General features: G+C 39.0%; 1 protein-coding gene across 1 annotated transcript in view; it reads left to right on the forward strand.

The window, feature by feature from the left end:
* LOC129253123 (phosphate-regulating neutral endopeptidase PHEX) overlaps nt 1–19,643 on the forward strand; it is a 49,766-nt gene extending 30,123 nt beyond the window's left edge. The window contains exons 3-9 of the mRNA XM_054891383.1: nt 539–633; nt 704–1,274; nt 1,337–1,613; nt 5,544–6,372; nt 6,458–6,506; nt 19,032–19,230; nt 19,296–19,643. Of these exons, the coding sequence (XP_054747358.1) occupies nt 539–633; nt 704–1,274; nt 1,337–1,613; nt 5,544–6,372; nt 6,458–6,506; nt 19,032–19,230; nt 19,296–19,640 (2,365 nt within the window). The 3' untranslated portion in view covers nt 19,641–19,643. The remainder of the gene's footprint in view (nt 1–538; nt 634–703; nt 1,275–1,336; nt 1,614–5,543; nt 6,373–6,457; nt 6,507–19,031; nt 19,231–19,295) is intronic.
* Nucleotides 19,644–19,920: the final 277 nt, after the last annotated feature.

A 19,920-nucleotide genomic window follows, 5' to 3' on the forward strand; every position in this document is an offset into this window, starting at 1 on the left:
TTGTTTTTTAGCCATTCTTGGTTCACTCGAGCTTTGTGAAATGGTGCGGTGTTGAAAAGTTCATGGTTTGCCACCGAAATATTTGTCTGCCCACGGCATCAAAACAACCCTCAGAGTACTTTTCCGATAATATTTCGCATTTACCTTAACGCCAGGCTTGATGAAAACGATTGGAGAGCGCGGTTAGAATACTCTGGACTATTATTTAGCGAACTAACTGACAGCTGATACGCGTACATCAGCTGAGTGAGCGGTCTGAAGTTGGTTACACTTCGAGTGCCAGACCTTGTAGTTACATATCAACCCATTCGGCTAAGTCGGGCCCTGTATCTCGGAAATTAATAACAGAAAAAAAATATTTTTTGGTTTTCGGATTAAGCGACAAATTTTTTATAGGCATTGAATGGTCTGGTTCTGGTTTGATAATAAAGCGAAAAATTGAGATTTTAACTAAAAAAAAAACAAAAATACTAAATGGAGCACCCTGTACAGTTTATAAATGCATGTATACATACCTACTTTTATTTACTGTTTTTAGATTTCGTCGGAAATATTACCACAAGACCTTAATTGGTCTGCTCATACTGTTGATAATCATTTTACTCATAACTATAATCGTTGTATGTTTAAGTCGTAAGTAGAAATTTGCGTTTAACAAAGAATTTCAGCTTTATACTACTCTCCCTCTCTCGCCTACGCAAAGGTCGCACGCACACCGAGGTGTGTCGCAGCAAAGAGTGCCTCCGCACAGCGGCCGGCCTCACCTACTCAATGGACGAAGAGACTGATCCCTGTGAGGACTTTTATAAATTCACCTGTGGCCGTTGGGCGGACGATCACCCCAAACCTGATGCGTCCACTTCAAATGACTGGTTTCGCGAGCGGCAAGCGAAAATTATGCGCACGCTTCGCTCATTCCTGCAAGCGAACATCAGCAACGAGGAACCGGAAGCTGTGGGGAAGGCTAAAATTATGTATCGTGCTTGCATGAACACCGATTTGTTGGATAAGCGTGAACTGGAGCCACTAATCGGTTATCTCAGGAAATTCGAGTTGCCATTAGTGCCGAGCGGTTTCAATGTCTCACTCTCCGCGGATGCGATGCGCAAATATGGCGAGGATACAGAATTCAATTGGTTGCGTTCATTGGTGCTTATCAAGCAAAGCTTAGGTATGGATTTGGTGGTGGGGTTTGATATATTCGCCGATCCAGTAAATCGGACGGTTAGTCGCATAGCATTGGGCACACCGGAAAGCGATTCCGCATTGCCATTGTAAGTGCCTCGAATGAGACGTATGTGTGAGCTCATTTACCATTTTTTTAAATCTTTTATAGCAACAAAGATGATATGCACAAACTGCTGAATAAAATCAAACGGAAAGCAATAGCTAATCACGAAGAGGATAGCGAGGATAGTGAAGAATTAGAGGATGAGATAGAGGAATCAAAAAAACGAACTTCTGCGGGATTGCTCGCTTATTTGGCGTACATCAAGAAACTGGTCGAGTTATACGTATTGTATCTCAATCCCAACGCAGACGTAGACTCAACGGAAGAAGCTATAGACGATATGTCTTTACAGGCTGTGAAGTTCGCTAAGCGATTATATGCGGTGAGTTAGGGTACTAACAAAAACAAAAACAAAAAAATTTTTAAATAAAAATAAACAAATACAATACAAATTAAGAAGAGAACCAGCTCAGTTCGATATCAAAAGTTTTTCCTAATAGCGGTCAGTAAATCCATTGTTTCACAGGCTGTATGACAAGTAGCGCCGTCTTGTTCAAACCAAATGTTGTGGAGATTACGGGCTTTCATTTCCGGCATCAAAAAGTCATTTATCATGGCGTGATAGCTTTCGCCATTCGCTGTTACATTGGCGCCAGCCTCGTCTTTGAAGAAATATGGGCCGATGATTCCTCCAGCCCATAGGCCGCACCAAACGGTTGTTTTCAATGGCTGTAATGGGTGTTCTTGAATGGGCCTGGGTAGCAATTAAGCCAAAATGGGCCTTCTCGCTGGACGAAATTTGCGTCGTGGATGCCAGGGTCAATATTTTTGTCTGCGAGAAATGCTCCTGTTTAACAGCTGTGCTGGATAAGTTCGACCCATCTGTTCGACCAGAGTCCTGGCCATTCTTTTCAGTTCTTCAAATCCATTATTTTGTTCCTTAGATGGAGTGCTTTTATTAATATCAGGTCAGTCCATAAGTTCGAACGTTTTTTAAAGGTGGTTTTAAAATTAATAAAAAAGATATTTAAAGTATTTATTAATCAATAATATATTTTCCTTCATTATTTACAATGTCTTCCCAACGTTTAGCCAAATTTTTACTTCCTGCTCAAAAAATTGTTTGTCCTTGGAGCCAAAATACGCTTCGATATCCCTTTTTATAGCTTCTTTTGAGGAATAGTTCTTGTTGCTCATATGGGATTGGAGTCCACGGAAAAGGTGATAATCACAAGGTTGGTTGCGCTTGCTGCTGGGAAGGCAAATTGTTTTTAAGGCTCCGGCATAAGACATTTTAATACTAGCTAAAATCTTTGGTCCCTTTCGCGTAGGCGAGAATGAGTGTCGTATCCAATGGAACAGCGAGCTGTATGGCCTATACCGAGATGCGGATATAGTGAAACGTATTAAAATATAGCGGATGCGCTGGCTTGGCCATGTCTCGAGAATGATCGAAAGTGATCCGGCACAATCTACGTTGGGGAGATCAAGTGACGCATAACCTGGCAGCACTCGGTGTCTCCAACTGGCGCCAGCAAGCAGCGAACCGAGCTAGATGGCGCATCGTTTTAGATTCGGCCTAAACCGACATACGCTTGTTGTGTCATCTAAGTAAGTAAGTCAAGTAGGTTGGGCACGCGGGTATTGGGAGCTGAATTTCCAAGCTCTTTTATTCTCTATGTAGGGAATTTTTTCGTTGCAGTTTTTTGTGAGCTGTGTAACCCTTATAATTTGCAGGATGGGTGCCATCACATAGTACGCATTTCACATACTTTGATGTACCTTTTCGTGGAGAATACGTGTTTAAGTGCCTACCAATATATTTAACGTGTCGTGAACTGCGATTACAAAGGAACTGTGTATATCCGTATCGTTGGCATCTAGTGCAGTGCGGAGTATCGCGTTATTGCTTCACGCGAATTTCCTAAAGCAATTTAGCCGCTCAGGTGGCATTTTTGTCATTTAATTTATTTCTTTTGGGCTACTTTAAAGAGAGAGCTTCTTCTTCTTCTTCTTAAGAGGCGCCAAGTGAAGCCAAGTCCTTCTCCACCTGATCTTTCCAACGCAGGGGAGGCCTTCCCCTTCCTCTGCTACCACCAGCTGGTACCGCATCGAATACTTTCAGAACCGGAGCGTTTGTATCCATTCGTACGACATGATCCAGCCGCTTTATTCGCTGCGCTATGTCTATGTCGTCGTAAAGCTCATACAGCGCATCGTTCCATCGCCTGCGATATTCGCCGTTGCCAACGTGCAAAGGCCAAAAAATCTTTCGCAGAATCTTTCTCTCAAACACTCCAAGCGTCGCTTCATCGGATGTTGTCATCTTCCACGCTACTGTGTCATACGTTGGGATGGGCATGATGAGAGCCTTGTGGCGTGGTAGTTTTGTTCGTCGAGAGAGTACTTTACTACTCAGTTGCCTACTTAGTCCAAAGTAGCACTTGTTGACAAGAGAGATTCTATGTTGGATTTCAAGGCTGACATTGTTATCGGTGTTAATGCTGGTTCCTAAATATACGAAGTCCTTTACAACCTCGAAATCATAACTGTTAACAGTGACGTGGGTGCCGATACGTGAGTGCGCCAACTGTTTGTTTGAAGACAGGAGGTACTTCGTTTTATCCTCGTTCACCACCAGACCCATTCGCTTTGCCTCTTTATCCAGTTTGGAATTATCATCGGAATACGCTAGCAATTTTACGTTCTTATGAAATATTGTGCCTGAGCGATTAAGTTCTGCGGCTCGCACGATCCAACATCAGGTTAAAGAAGTCAACCAACAGCGAGTCTCTCTGTCTGAAACCTCGTTTGGTATCAAACGACTTGGAGAGGTCCTTCAAAATGCTGATGGCGCTGCTCGTATTAAGCAACGTTGTCTTGCGTTGCCGTATTAGTTTTGTTGGGGTACCTTTTCGTACAGTCGAATGCAGCTTTAAAATCGACGAAAAGATGGTGTGTGTCGATGCTCCTTGCATGGGTATTTTTCAAGATTTGTGAATATTTAGTCGATGGTAGGCTTTCCAGGTCGAATGCCACACTGTCCTATCAGTTCAAGGAGAGCTTAGAAGGATAATATTCCATGCGAAATTTTCGAGTTAGAGCCAAAAATATGGTATGTCTCCAAGGATGATAGAATACATGGTTATGTCTTCCGAATTCGCTGTGTCGTTAGAACCCATGAATAAACGAACAAAAGGAAGAGAACTTATTTGTTTGTGAGGAGGAAGTAGGCAAAAACAATAGAGACTATCACACATTTTCTTGCTATGACATCTTACGCATAAAAACGCAAAAACAAAACTGCATTTGAAGGCTTTATGTTAGTTTGTGCTTTCACAATTTGAAATGCGGCACTTCGTTTTCATTAATTTGTTTAATTGAAATCTCACAAATCACAATATTAGCAAGCCATTAACTGAATTTTCACAAGCCTGAAATCTCTCATCCTTTTGTTGAGAAGGCGCCACCATCAGTACTTAATTCGCTTTAAAATTTACGAAGGTTGGGAAACTATGGGGAAAGCCAAAAATTACGCGACACGCAACAGGGTACTCAGTAGCCTGCCCATTTCACAAGTATTCACACACTCGTCCAATCAGTCCTTGTACAGATGGCAACGAACTTACATGAGTGGAGGTTGTATTCATTCTTTTTTTTCGTATATAACCACTACAATCTCAGTTTTTTCTAAACACATCCGAAGTAACGTCAGCTCAGCAGCTGATTCTGTCGAATTCGCCGATTAACGGTCTGATATTGGCCACACATTTGGTGAAAAGATTTTTAGAGGTGTGCTCTTTAATATACCGCTATTCGGCTCTGAGTGAATTTGACAGAATCAGCTGATTGGCTGACATTGCTTGGGATGTGTTTACAAAAAACTGATATTGTAGTGGTGATATACCAAAACAATTTAGGCAATGTCACTTCGTAGCCCTCTGAACAACGATTGATTGGACGAGTGTGTAACAAGTGTGACTATGTGTGAAATGATCGTGTAGTATTCGGCTGCCTAAGCCTAAAGAGACGGGGCTACAGAAGTTCCCCTCATAATTTTCTTTTTCACCATTCCCCAGTTGAAGAGTAAACCTTGTAAATCCATCATCCTTGGGCCACACCTGCAAAAATCTTTTCACCATGAATTCGAGAATTTGACCAAAAATCGATATCCGTAAACATTCACATATCATAGTGGTGTTGGTAAATCAGCTGAGTTGTTTTTTTTTTCTTTCGCCGTGTCCATGTGGCTGTCAGCTCAGAATGAAACAAGGCGAATTCATTATTATATTATACACTCTTCTCCTTCCAGTTGAAAGATGACGCAGAAAATATGACCAAAACCATGACAAATCCTCTTGAGGATATCGTTTACATATCCGTCGCTGATCTACAGAATCTAACAGACAAACTAATCGCACCGAAAACAATGCTCAACTGGGAGAAATATTTACAACTGATGATGAAGGATGCAAATCACTTGCAAAAGTTCAACGTATCCGAGCTGACAATCATAACCAGCCATGCGGACATTGTGTACCTTCAAACCGTATCAGAGTATTTGCTCGACGTACCGCCAACACACATCGAATTCTACATTTGGCTCAGTGTGGTCGAGGAGTTGATACTGCACACCACCAGCGAGATGCGCCTGCTGCATTACGAGTACATGAGTCAGATTATTGGCACCGAAGGCGGTTCGCCACGTTCGCTCTATTGTGCACATGGCATTAACAGCCTGATGGGTATGGCGGTGAGCTACGTGCTGGCCGATGATGATTTCACACGTCACAAATTGCCCAAGGTGCAGCGCATGTTAAGCGACATAAGACATGCATTCGATACGCTGGTGCGCCACACCTCCTGGATGGATAAGGAAACCAAACGCGGAACGCTACAAAAGTCAGCATCTATGAAAAGTTTTATTGGCTTTCCGGATTGGCTACGCAATGCAACAGCACTGAATGCGCACTATGCGGGTGTGCGGGTGAATGTGAGCACACATTTGGAGAATATGGTTGGAGTGCTGCAATGGCAAATGCGAGATAAATTGGATAATCTCTATCGACCGGAACCGCTTGGTTGGGCCACATCACCATCGAATGTCAATGCTTTTCACACTTTCCAACACAATACGATTAGTGAGTATGCAAAAGAGAATTGCTTGGATAGAAATGACTTGCTTCAATTATGATTTTTTTCTCTCTCTCTTTGAATGTTTTGCAGCTATACCCATTGCCATATTGCAGTATCCTTTCTACGATCTCGGCATGGAGTGAGTAAATGTCTTAATTAGTTGCGTCTGACACTTCAAATGTCCTTTTCATTTTGGTCAATTTACTTGTGTTAGACGCTTTCGATTTTTAAATTATTTGTGGCGTATTTCTGTGATTGCACTGCACCGCTGAATTTTGTTCGGACTTAAAATTTATTTATGGCAGATATCAGCAGAGGATAGCAAAATATATTAATATGATTACATTTGTATGTAAGTGCATGATAATTAGTTTTTTTATGTTTGAAATGTTGCTCGAGTCTGATTTTTTTTAATTGTATATTCTTAAGCTAAAACCACATAAATCAAACTTTTACAAAATTTTCTGATCTAAATTTTTAGAATAAATTCAAGTACGCAATTTTATAGGTAGATAGGCTAGATGGCAAGAGTACCACAGCTACACTATAAGTAGCACTGGAGTGTCGTTTTGATGCCATGATGTAGACCACTACCTTCAAAAAACTACAAAATTAAAGGAAGAAAACCAATCCAGGGCTGTATGTGTAGTGCAGGAGAGATCTAGGCTGGAGAACTGCCTCAGCCTTTCTAAAGATCCTTATGCTCTTAGCAATCGGACTCGGCATACCACAGTTTCTCCGCATGAACTCCGATCACCTAGTGACTGGTGACCACCGCTACGAATTTGGTAATTGAGTAGCAAGGAATCTCCAGTACATTAAGCATCCTGCTTCTGTCGTACTAAGGCCAAAGTATTTTTCAGATAGCACATAGAACTCCATCTGCCTTGCGCTTTGCTAAGAAAGAAATTGTGCAGTATCCCCTGAATAACAGTCAGTGAGACATCGATGGCCGGGTAGGAAGTCTCTGAGACTCTCTCAAACTCTTCGGCAATATTATTTCCTTCTATACTCCTATGCCCTGGAACACAGATAAGAGAAATGTTTCCTGCATACATTTCATCTCCTCCTTACGGGAGTTGACTAGAAGAGATCTTCAACATGGCGACGACAGGGGTTTGAGGGCAGCTTGGCTATCGGAAATGATATTCCCTTCGCGGGATCTCGAAAGCCTGTGCTTGCCGGCCGTTTGAAGGAGACTGAAATATTGGCTGATTTCAAGAAAACTCCCGCTCCAACTCCAGTTTCCATCTTGGATCCGTCGGTGAAAACAGAGGTACCAAAGTCCGTGCAGACTCTATCCTTCTTCCAATCCAGCCTGCTTGGAAATATAAATGCATTTTATAGTCAATTAATTTCGGTTAAAATATATGTTGTAAGCCACGTAAAGCACGGTCCTCCCACTTTTCCAAATTAACCTACTTTCCCTGTTTCTAAAAAATAAAACAAAGAGAGATTCTTCCAATTCCTTTCCTCAACCCCAAAAACTTATCCTGCCCATCTTTATTCCCGCACAATAGTCAGCGCATTATTTGCATTGTGGCTGCTAAAACCAGTAAAGAAAAACACACAGTTATCCATTGCATCACTAGCGCCAGCAAGATGAAGCGGGCGACCGCGGTAATAGCGCAGACTCACGAAATTTAGCGAAGTCCTCAACTATCTGTGCGATCCTTCTGCCAGAAAAACGTTAGACACAGATGGCACTCCAAGCAGTTAGAAGGCGTTGTTCCTAAGCAACGACAGGTGGGCATTTCCACCACTTAGGACTGATAGCGGCAGGCTAATCATCTAACCTGTCAGAAAACAAAGCAGATTAACGAAACCAACGCAAGACTGAGTCTTGTCGAGGCCGTATGCTCCCGAGAGGAGTAAACAAGGTAAAAAAAAGTTTTAAGCAGGTCAAGAGTCGCGTTGATTTAAAGCAAATTTTTATTTTAGTGACAGCTCTTGGTCCTGTTCATATAAGAAGTGCCACTTATAAATCTGGTGGTTTTAATTTCTTTTCGGAATCGGTATTGTGAACTTTCTTCCACAATATATTAATTTGTATAAAGAGTAAAGACCGAAAAGCCCTCAAACAAAAAAAAAGGGTTTTTGAGCCGTTTACAACTTGCATTTATTTTAAAAAAATTTCATGGGCCACGTTACTGCGTACCTGAAAATTTTTCAAAATTCAATTTTTCAAAGTTCAAAATTTAAACGAAAACTTTTTGAATTCTTCTAAATTTTGTATATAGTTTGACTTGTATATTTTTGGTTGAAGAATGAAAGAACGATAGATGACCAGGTTTGCTATTTAGCTATGGTGAAAAATAATTTTGAATTGTGAGGGGAACTTTGGCTGCCAGGTCATTTGGGTATTCGGCAGACCAATTCTGCACGAACATTTCACACATAACATATTCAAACGCTCATCCAATCAGTCGTTGTTCAGACGGCAACGAAGTGTTATTGGTGTTTTTATTTTCATATATCACCAATACAATCTCAGTTTTTTTGGAAACACACCTCAAGTGACGTCAGCTCTTCAGCTGATTTTGTTAAATTTGCTCAGAGCCGAATAAAGGTCTGTTAAAGAGCTTAATTTTAAAATAATTTCACCATGGGACTATGCAGAGTTAAAAAAATAAATAAATAAAGAAAATAGTTAACTCGAAAACATTACAAATATTCAAAAAAAAATATTATGCACCACATACCTACTCTCTTCATTAGCAGAAAAGTCAAAAATACTTCTGCAGCTGCTGACAGCAGCGATAAAAGCAGCGAGTGTGCGAATATGTGTGAAATTATCGTGCCGATTTTGGCTGGAGATAAGATTGTGTTTAAACTAGTCGCATATGCAGATGATAAGCTATAGTAGTTACGGAAAAGTACCTGGACACCATCAGTAATGTGATGAATAACCCACTTAAAACCACCAATGGACATCTCGCGCAGGGCTAGGGATAAACGCGGAAAAAACGGACATGGTACTTTTTACCAGGAAGTACAAGATCCCTTCCTGGAATTTTCCGAAGCTAGGCAACAACGAACTACTTCTCAAAGATCATGCGAGGTACCTCGGAGTAATACTAGACAGTAAATTGCTGTGGAAGCACAATGTTGAGGAAAGGATGAAAAAGGCCAGTAATGCGTTGTACGCATGTAAAAGAATGCTGGGCGTTAGTTGGAGTTTATCACCCACTCTGATGCATTGGTGCTACACGGCAGTAGTTAGACCGATATTGTTGTATGGGGCCCTAGTATGGTGGACTGTGACAAGAAAACTGACATACTTAATGCCACTGGAAAGGATTCAGCGACTCGCTGCTCTGTGCATAACAGGAGCCATGAAAACCACTCCAACGGTGGCGCTGGAAATGATTCTCAGCATGCCACCTATTGATCTTATTACGCAAAACCTGGCAGCGAAATCCGCGAGGAGGCTGGTGACCTGTTCTGCAGCTGTTCGGCCACAGCTCAATAGGAAAGTGGAGCTGAGGTTGCACAGACTACAGACTAAAAAATTTACTTTTTTTCTAAAAAAATTCTAAACAAACAACGTAATAAATTTAGAATTTTGTGTTCACGAAAAAACAGTATTGTTTTTATTGTATTAACTGAAAACCAAAATGTTGCAAAAAATCAAAACAAAACTAAATTATTTATTTGGTCCATATGTTCCATAAAAAGTTGATATGGTAAATAATATGCAGGGTCTGATACACGCAAATTTCCATTGACCATTATAGTGACAAAATTATCGATCACCAATTCCAACAGGATTTCAAAATCAGAGTTGGAATGAGTTGTTGTGTGGTGTACTTCTGAAAAAATGAGAAATAAACAAAATAAATCTAAAAGTTCGAATTCTAACTTTATCTTGTGTATGTTCTTATTACCTTTGAATTTTTCCAATGAATTTTAAATTTTTTAAATTTTCCAAGAATTTTTTTTATCATTTCGCGTTTCTTTCCTTTTTCATTCGATTCCAACATTTGTTCATAGCCGAAAACGTCGTTTGCAAACGCATTCATTTCCATATAGAATTGGTCAAAGAAAGCATTGCTCAATTGAATTGAAACATTATTTTCATAAATACTTAGGACCTTAACTAATGCACCTTGGTACATACCTAACGCAGATATTCATCGCGACCTTGACATCGATACTATTGATGAAACAATACAAAGCGCTAGCAGAAGACACATAAATAGACTATTAACGCATACAAATTCTATGATGAGAAGACTACCAAATAAAGAAAAATCTACCCAAAGTCGGCTTAACCGTCATACACCAACAGATCTTGCAAAATCCTTGTAATCAATTGTCAACTAATCGTATATGTCATTGTTTGTTAACCACTTGTTTTTAAATAATATGTAGTTATATATTTCTTCTAAATGAGCTTGGGGGCATTGGCCCTTCAATATCACTCTCATTCCATCTTTTTGTAAATCAAATTACTTATTGTCTAACGACAGGTGTAATATTTTATGGAAGAAATAAAAAAAAAAAAAAATTTCATTCGAATCATTTGAAATTTCTGTATATAATAACGAAAAATCCAAAAAGGTTGTACACGTAAAATGAATGTCGATTCGAAACTTACTTTAATCTAAGAATCGAGCAAGTTTTGTTTTGTACAATATTTTGATTTTGTCTTTTTTTTATATGAATAAAATATTTAAAAGAAATTTTTTTTTGCTAAAAACCTTCCCCTAGTGGATCCCTATAATATGAAAAAAGAACGAATAAAATTGGCCTCGTATCGGCCCAAAAAAATGCGTACAAACGAACATCATTTCATTTTTATATATATAGATGTGATACGCAACGAACTTCAAAAACTGTTTTTGATGTTTAGTATTCCTTCTGAGTATTCCCTTTACAATTTTTTGTTGTTGCTTATTTAACAGTTTTATTGTATGTATTCCACCCTTTCTTAGGCCAGTTCATGTTTTTCTTTCCCAAATTTTAACTAAAGAAAGAAATTGGCCATAGATCTTTTACTGGTTCTGCTGCACTGATATCAAATCTGTCAAACAATAACAAGAATTATATACATGAGAAGTAAGCCAGTTACTGTTTTCGGCTTTATAATAAACACCATAAAACTACTAGGGAACTAAAATTTTATTCAAATTATTTCACAAACTTTCGATCTATGGTTTTATTATTATTATTTATTTGTTATCTATAATTAAAATTACAAAATAACTTTTTAGCACAAGCTACCAAGGCTATCGGCTTAGTCATATGGTTATAATACTTATTACTAAAGGTTTAAATTAAGTGAAACATTTCAATATCTTTAAGGAAGTTAACAATTTGTCTTATATTAGATTCTGAGGGGGTTATAATACTTATTACTAAAGGTTTAAATTAAGTGAAACATTTCAATATCTTTAAGAAAGTTAACAATTAGTCTTATATTAGATTCTGAGGGGTATCGTAGGATTAACGGGAGTGTGTTCTGTGTTTGAAATGCTTGAGAGCGTTGAGCGTGAAGATTTGGGCAATCTGATAAAATATGCTGAATTGTTAGGTTGTTATTGTTGCAGAAGTGGCACTTGGGTTGAGATTTCGATTGCAAAATATATTCATGCGTTATAAGTGTGTGCCCCAATCTGAGGCGTGTGAAGCATCTGTTGGCCCATGTTGAAGTGTTGGTTGGAAGTTTGATTTGTGCACCGAGAGGGTTTATATCTTTGTATGGATGTGTGTAAGTTGACCATTCCTCATTAAGATGTTTACGTAGAGCGTTAGAGTAATAGGTTTTTAGTGACTTCACATCAAATGGCATGAAGACGTGAAGACAGTCTTTTAACGAGGATTTTGCAGCTAGGTCTGCTTGTTCATTGCCCAAGATGCCTGAGTGAGATGGGATCCACATCAGTTTTATTTTTGGTGATGCGTTCATAAGTAGTTGTTGCACCGATTGTAATGGGCTGTCTCTTATGTGAAATTTTTGGGAAGCTAGGAATACCGATTTACTGTCTGTACATATCACGTAGCATTTGTTGGTTTCTTTGGCCATTTGTAGTGCCGAGATTAATCCCTGTAGTTCTGCGTCAAATATGTTTGCATATTGTGGTAGTAATCCGTGGGACTGTGTTAGACCATTCTCGTCTGTAACAGCAAATGATACACCGTCTTTTTGTTTTGACCCGTCGGTAAACAGAAAGCTCCATCCTTTCTGCTTTAGTGGAGTAACGATGCTAGTGTATAGCTTTTGGAATTTAGATTGACATGTCTTGTCTTTGTGGTGAAGTGTTAACTCATTTATAAATATCTTTCTGTCAAGTTCCCATGGTGGGATTTTTGCTGGCGTAAGTTTTGGTGGGGAAAAATTTAATTTGAGAAATTCTGCAAGTTCCTTTATCTCACACAAGGCGGATTTTCTTTTTATGGCCGTTTTACGTTTGTTAAGTAGCTGGATTTCACGACTTAGTACGTTTGGTGAGTAGGAGTAGAGTTTGTAAATTATACGGCTTCTGAGATATTTTATTCTGGATTCGATTGTCTGAAAGCCCCCTTCGGTTAGCAAGTTCTTTATTGGTGTAGTTCTAAATGCTCTTAGGCTTCTTCTCACAGCAGAATGGTAAGGGCCTTTGATCATTTTGAGGTGATTTTTAGAGGTGGAGCCATAGATTTGTAATCCATAGTCAATTTTGCTTAGAATTGTTAGTTTGGTGATATCGATTAAGGTGTTAGTATGTACATAGCTTTTTTTTGAGGATAGATATTTTATAATGTTCAGCCTGGTAGCTAGTGCGTTCCTTATATTAGAACAATGATACTTAAAGTTATATTTGGAATCAAATGTTACACCTAATATTTTCATATTATTATTGTTAGGTATAGTATAGTTATTATTTTTGAGATTTATTTCGCTACAATTTCGTTTTTTGCAAATATGCAAATGTTTGCATTTATTTAAGGAGATTAGGGCGCCCGATGGTAGTGACCAGTTGTGTATGGCATTTAAGGCGTTATTGAAAGACTCTTCAATGTTTGAGGTTTTTGTTTGGGTGGAAATGAGGTAAAGGTCGTCGGCATATAAGCAGTGCTTGATGTTACGGTGTTTACTCATAAGTCTGCTTATGTCGTCGAATGCCACCAAGAAAAGTGTGACCGATAATGGCGAGCCTTGGGGAATTCCATTGTGGAGGGGGAATGTTTTGGAAAAGGTGTCATTTGTTTTACAACGAAATTTTCTCTTTGTCAGAAATGATTTCACATATTCAAAAATTTTTGGGCCGATTTGCCATTCCTGTAGTTTTTGCAAGACCACGTGACAACCGATGTTGTCAAATGCCTTGGCAAAATCTACGGAAAGGATAGAAATGTGATTCTTTTTTGAGAGATTTTTACATATGTGGTGATCTAGAAAGAGAAGTGCATCTAAGGTGCTTTTCCCAGACTGAAATCCTACTTGGAATGGAGATAGAAGCTTTTTGGTATTTAAATACCACATCAACCTTGTAGCGATTATTTTTTCCATGATTTTGCTCATGCACGGAATTAGTGAAATGGGCCTATAGTTTCTTAAGTCGTTTGGTTCTTTATTTGGTTTGAGTATTGGGATTACTGTGGCAGTCTTAAAACTTTGTGGAATCACTCCGGAGTCGAAAATGGAATTGTAGAGCTGGAGTAGTCTTAGCATTGTGGGTTTCGGTATTTTTTTTAGCATTTCGTAATTAATTTTGTCAAATCCCGGAGTGGTACCTTTCACCGATTTTAGAGCATACTCCAGTTCACTGAAATTGATATCGGTCTCGAGATGTTTTGCTAGATAGTCGGTATTATCGTTTGTGCGCATGGTGGTAACGTTTCTGGCAGAAGCAATGAATTGCGGTGGGAAGTTGGAATTTTCAGAAGATTTTGAAAAATGTTGGGCGAATTCGGAAGATATGTCGCTTCTATTTGTTATGTTTGAACTATTTATATTTATAGATGAAATGCTAGTGGGGTTATATGTACCTGTGAGAGTTTTTATTCTTTTCCAAATAGTTGCTGTTGCGGAGTTTGGGCTAATTTCTTTCGTAAAATTTTCAAAGCTTCTACGTTTGGCCGATTTCTTTTCCCTATTGAATAGGGCGTTCTTTTTTTTAAAATTAATCAAAGAATCGAGAGTTCTTATTTGTTGATATTCCCTCCAGGCTTTAACTTTTACTTTATGAAGATCGCTTAAAGCGGGACTCCACCATGGGACTTGCCTTGATCTATATGGGTGGAAGGTTGTTGGTATAGCTACATTTGCTGCATTTCTAATTGCTTTTGAGATAATCGCTACTTCTTTATTAGGGTTCCTTTGCGTAAATTCCGGTAGATGGTTGGAGCTAAGAGCGACTTGGTATTTATCCCAGTTAGCCTTAGCTGTATTGAATCTAGCTGGCTTAGGGTTTTTGTAAGAATTGTTTGAAGGGAATGAAATCGAGCAGATTATTGGGTAATGGTCGCTGTTGTGTAAATCTTTTAGCGTGTACCAAGTTGTAAGTGGGAGTAATTGGGGTGACGACAAAGTTATGTCTACGTGTGTGAAAGTATTGTGTGTAGAGAAGTGTGTTGGGCTATTGTTGTTAAGTACACATAGGTTTGAACTCAGTATAAAGTCTTCTATTACTATACCTCTGGGGTTGGCTTTAGGTGAGCCCCATAGGGGGCTCCAGCTATTGTAATCTCCGGCTAGAACTACAGGTGTGTTAATTGATGAGGTGATTGCCTCCAAGTCGGAGACCGAAAACTTTTGGAGTGGTGGAATGTATATAGATACAATGGTTACCGGATATTGAAGATTAACTTCTACGGCGACTGCTGAGATGTTAGAGGTGATATTTAAGATTTTATGTGGGATACTATTGTGCACTAGTATGCCACAGCCTTGCTTAGCGTTAGTTATATGAGGGAAATTATGAAAATGCGCTGAGTATTGTTTTGGTGGATGTGGAAGGTAATTGTGTTTAAGGTGAGTTTCCTGGATACATATAACGTGGGGTCTGCGATCTTTTATTAAGAGTTCTAAATCTTGGTAGTTGTTGTGATATCCTTTAATATTCCATTGTAGAATATTAAGTATCATAATTTATAATATTAATTATAATTCACTATAAAAGCTGTTAAATGAAAACAGCTCATAGTGTAGGCTCGTCGTGATCTATTTCTATATCATCAACTTGAACCTGAGAGACTGATGTAGAGTGGAGTTGATAATGTACATAATTCATGTAGTCATCGGGCAGTTGGTAATTAGAGAGAGTTTCTGAGGAATTGATAGTATTTGTAATCGTGTGAGCAATTGGATTTTCGATTGAGTTATTAAAAGAGTTTGCACTGAGGTGAGGCGTATGCTCTGTGAGTGCCCGGGCACTCATATCTGAGTTGTTTATTGTAAACGAGCTCAAGTTATGTGATGGTATGCTGTGAGATGTTGGAGTAAGTGAGCTAGTTGTGTTCGGCTGTGTTACGAGAGATGATGATTCTTGTACTGTAGTGCTTTTGTTATTTTTAAGAAAGTTGGGGGAGAGAGATGCGAAGTGGGTTGTGGTATTATCTTCTGAGTTGAGTGAGTGCTTGGGTAAAGGGAGTGCGGGTGGCTTATTCGTGTTTATGTCATTTGCTGTGTTTTGAGAAGCGTCAGAAGTTGTTGTTTTTGAGATAGGATGAGATGGTGAATTTTCGGCGGTTGTACTGGGTAGTAGGACAGGGGAAGGTTCGGAGGTTATTGCGGATGCATACGTTTGTTTTCCATTGAGAGAAAACGGGTTTTGTAGCTTGAATAGCCGCTTGGCTTCGTTGAAGTTACACTTATTTTGTGTTTTTATTTTTAATATTTGTTTTTGCTCAAGGTATTTAGGACAGTCTCTAGCTGAAGCGGGGTGTGGACCAAAGCAGTTGGCGCATATTTTGCGTTGGCATAGTTCAGGGGTATGAGGGGGGAGATTGCAGAACTCACAGGTGGTGTTGTTGTTGCATTTTTTAGTGGTATGACCGAGAAGCTGACAATTACGACAACGCATTGGTGTTGGGAAATGTTCTTCTACTTTTAGGGAATACCATGCAACGTCGATATCTTGGGGGACTTTATAAAGGTCAAATGTAAGAACCATTCGTCCTGTTGGCATTGGATTTCCATTCACTTTTTTGGTAAACTTGTAGACATCTACGACTCCTTGCGATTTAAGGCCTTCAATAATTTCTTTTTCATCGGTTTCGGCTAGGTTTTTGTCATAAATGGTACCTTTGCACGTGTTAAGAGATTCGTGGAAGGACACAGATATTGGGCATAAGCCACCAAAATTTTTACATTTTAAGAATTTTTCAGCCACCTTTTTAGATTTAGTAAGTACTAATAAGCTGCCGTCCTTGAGAATACTTACGGAGCTGTACTCTGTACTTATTCCGTCAAGGGCTTTCTTTTTAGCGAACACACTATACTTAGAAATTTTGTTGTTTTCGTCAGAGGATTTTATAATGATGAATTTTGGATCATTTTGGTTAACAGTTTTGGTGACTGGCGATGGTAGGGATGGGTAAAGCTCTTTATTTGCACTGGTTGTTTTTTTTCGTTTCGATTTGGGAGGAATTGACATACTATCAGATAGTATGTCAAATCGGTTCCCCGAGGGGAACGGAATATTATTTTCCATTAGAAATCAACACTTCAGGCTTTTATTTGTATTTTTGCACTTCACAACAAGAAAATTATAGAAAAGTCAATTGCACTAAGCACGTGGAGAGTAAGAACACTCTGAGAGAGAAGTAACGCAGCGATAATTAACACAACTATTCGGTACGAAGTGTAGTCGACGACGTCTATGGTTTTAATGGGGCGACGTACGGTGTGCTTGAACTAGTGCGAACAATTAAGAGTTACGGTGGAAACCATAAGATGCCATTAAGAATCAATGGCGATAGGAACAATAAATTGTATGGGAGCGGAAGGGGGAAATGCTTCATTTCGGTTTTTTTAATTTTAGGTACCTTTTCCCCAACACCCTTTAATTTCATTGGTGTAGATTTTATGAAGATTATATTTATCTCGAATGATAACTAATAGTTTAGGTTTTCCAACAAAACCTTCGCCAACTTCTGACTTCCCTTATGCCGGGATGTATTGGTCGTGAAATCGAAAAAATTGTAAGCAATTTCTCAATTTTTTTTAATTTTTACGATTTTTCGTCATGATTCCCGATAACTGTTACATTTTCTTGCAAATTTTGATAACCTTTCAGTTTATTTTCAACAACTTTTTACCTTTCCTGAAATAGTCTCCAAATAACAATAGTAGGCCTCTTCTTTTCGCCAAGCGTTAACAAGTGGCGAATAGATAAGATACTCTAGACGAAAGACGTGACAAAAGAAAAACTGAAAAATGCAATCCTGTAAAATTTTAGCTGAAACAAAGGAATCTAATTTTATTTGATTCGAAATTAAAATTAACGTTTATTAGCACACACGGTAGGTTAGGTGTTAAAGAAATCAGGGGAGAAAAATTGACTTGAGGTATAAAAGTAATGCTGTGATAGCTTCGAACTTGGACCCCTGGAGATATTAGAAGAAGTAGCTGATCGATTGACCATGAATTCGTTGTTCTAGTCAAGGATATCCAGATTGTCCACAAATATCGGATAGTCAGCAATGCACCCATTTTGACATAAGCCGAAGTTCGTCTTATCGAATTTTAGTGAAAATCTGCATGCAAATCATTCTCCAATTATTGTCTGAAGACTGTCGAGAGATGTTAACTTACAGAGTATGCAGCTGTTAAACTTTGAGCACAACTTACCTTTTGCCTTCCGCATTTAAAAAAGAGACTGTAACTTTGTTTTTTGCTTTTTTTTGTCGAGACCGACTAGCAAGTACAGCGCTCAGACACAATTAAGTACTGTTCTTAGGCTCCATTTTTAATTTTCTTTAAATTTACTCGACCTCCGAAGAAATCTGAGTAGATGTTGGGGTGCCAAGGAGTTAAATTGGTTGCTTCTTAACACATCAGTGCCAAAGACCTCAAGCCTAGTTCGAGGGAAGACCGGGCAGATGCACAGAAAGCGGTTCGCCATTTCATCCTCTTCCCCACCTGCTGGGCACAGTGCACTGTCTGAGATGCCCTTCATTTCCATTTGCTTTGTCCATAGAAAGTAGCTCCTCATCAGTCCAACCAGCTGCCTACAGTCGCTTCTGTTCAATGACAAGACGATCTGCGACAGTCGATCGGACATGACAGGTAACTCGCTTGTGCGTTGGAGTAACCCGTCTGCTAACCGTGACTTTGATGGCTGCGGAAGCGAGTGGCAGAACGGGCTCCGAGCCAAGGCAGTTGGCCTCAGATCCCATTCTAGACTGTAACTTTCTCTAACATAAAATAATAGAATTGTTACATAGTTTTCATAAAAGTTTTCTACCCAAACTCTCTTTTCATTTGTCAGAAGGCACAAACTCGAACAAATTATTAATATTAATTATTTTTTGTAATTTAATATGTTATAATAAATTAATTTTTTTCCAAATTACGTAAGCTCGACTCCATTTTTCTCTACAAATAGCTTAACTTGCTTACCACAATCTGCCACTCAATGACTCTCTCAAGCACGATTTTATGGCACAAAAATCCAAAAAATTTATTTCCTAGAATCTTATTTATGCAATGCAAATCTTCATGAAAATACAACAGAGCGCTAAATTATGGCTCCGTCGGTACCATTTTGGGACACGAACTAACACATGGATTTGATGACAGCGGGCGGATGTTCGACAAGGATGGCAACATGGTGCAGTGGTGGTCGAATGAAACAATCAAGGAATATATCAATCGCACAGAGTGTTTTGTGGACCAATACAATCATTACTTTCTGCCTGACATTGAGGAATATGTGAGTAAAATATGTGAATTGCTTGAATTACCTGATTAAAAAAAATTATTTTTCATTTCTCATAGATCGATGGTGAGCTGACATTGGGCGAAAATATTGCTGATAATGGTGGCATGCGTGAGGCCTTCCACGCCTATCGCATGTATGTGAAGGAAATGGGCGCTGAACGCGTTAAATTACCCGGACTAGAGAAATATTCGAATGAACAGCTATTTTTCATTTCATTTGGAAATTTGTGGTGCGAAACATACACGCCGGCAGCATCCCGTTACGCGCTTGAAGATTCACATTGCCCTGGCAAAATACGCTTGAAGGGTGTGCTTTCGAATTCTGAAGAGTTTGCGCAGACTTTCAAGTGTAAACGTGGAAGTGGCATGAATCCGGACCAAAAGAAGTGCCGTATTTGGTGAATTGAAGTGGCGATGGTGAGGCTGAATGGATTTGTGGAGGACAAATAAAGTCGAGGAAAAAAGCGGAAGAAGAAAAAAGAAGAATAGATATGAAAAAAATAACAAAAAATGTGTGCAAAAGCACAAAGTGGTAGGAAAAAGACAGCTGAATTGTAGAGCTAGAAAAATGTGGTGATTTTCAAAACGACGTGATGTTTATAGCATAAATTTAAATGTGAATTTTTCGAATAATCTCGTATATAAATTATCTATCTATCTCATAAATTATCTAGTCTTATCT

The sequence above is a fragment of the Anastrepha obliqua genome, chromosome 1 (genome assembly GCF_027943255.1).
Source record: "Anastrepha obliqua isolate idAnaObli1 chromosome 1, idAnaObli1_1.0, whole genome shotgun sequence".
In the NCBI taxonomy this organism is placed as follows: domain Eukaryota; kingdom Metazoa; phylum Arthropoda; class Insecta; order Diptera; family Tephritidae; genus Anastrepha; species Anastrepha obliqua.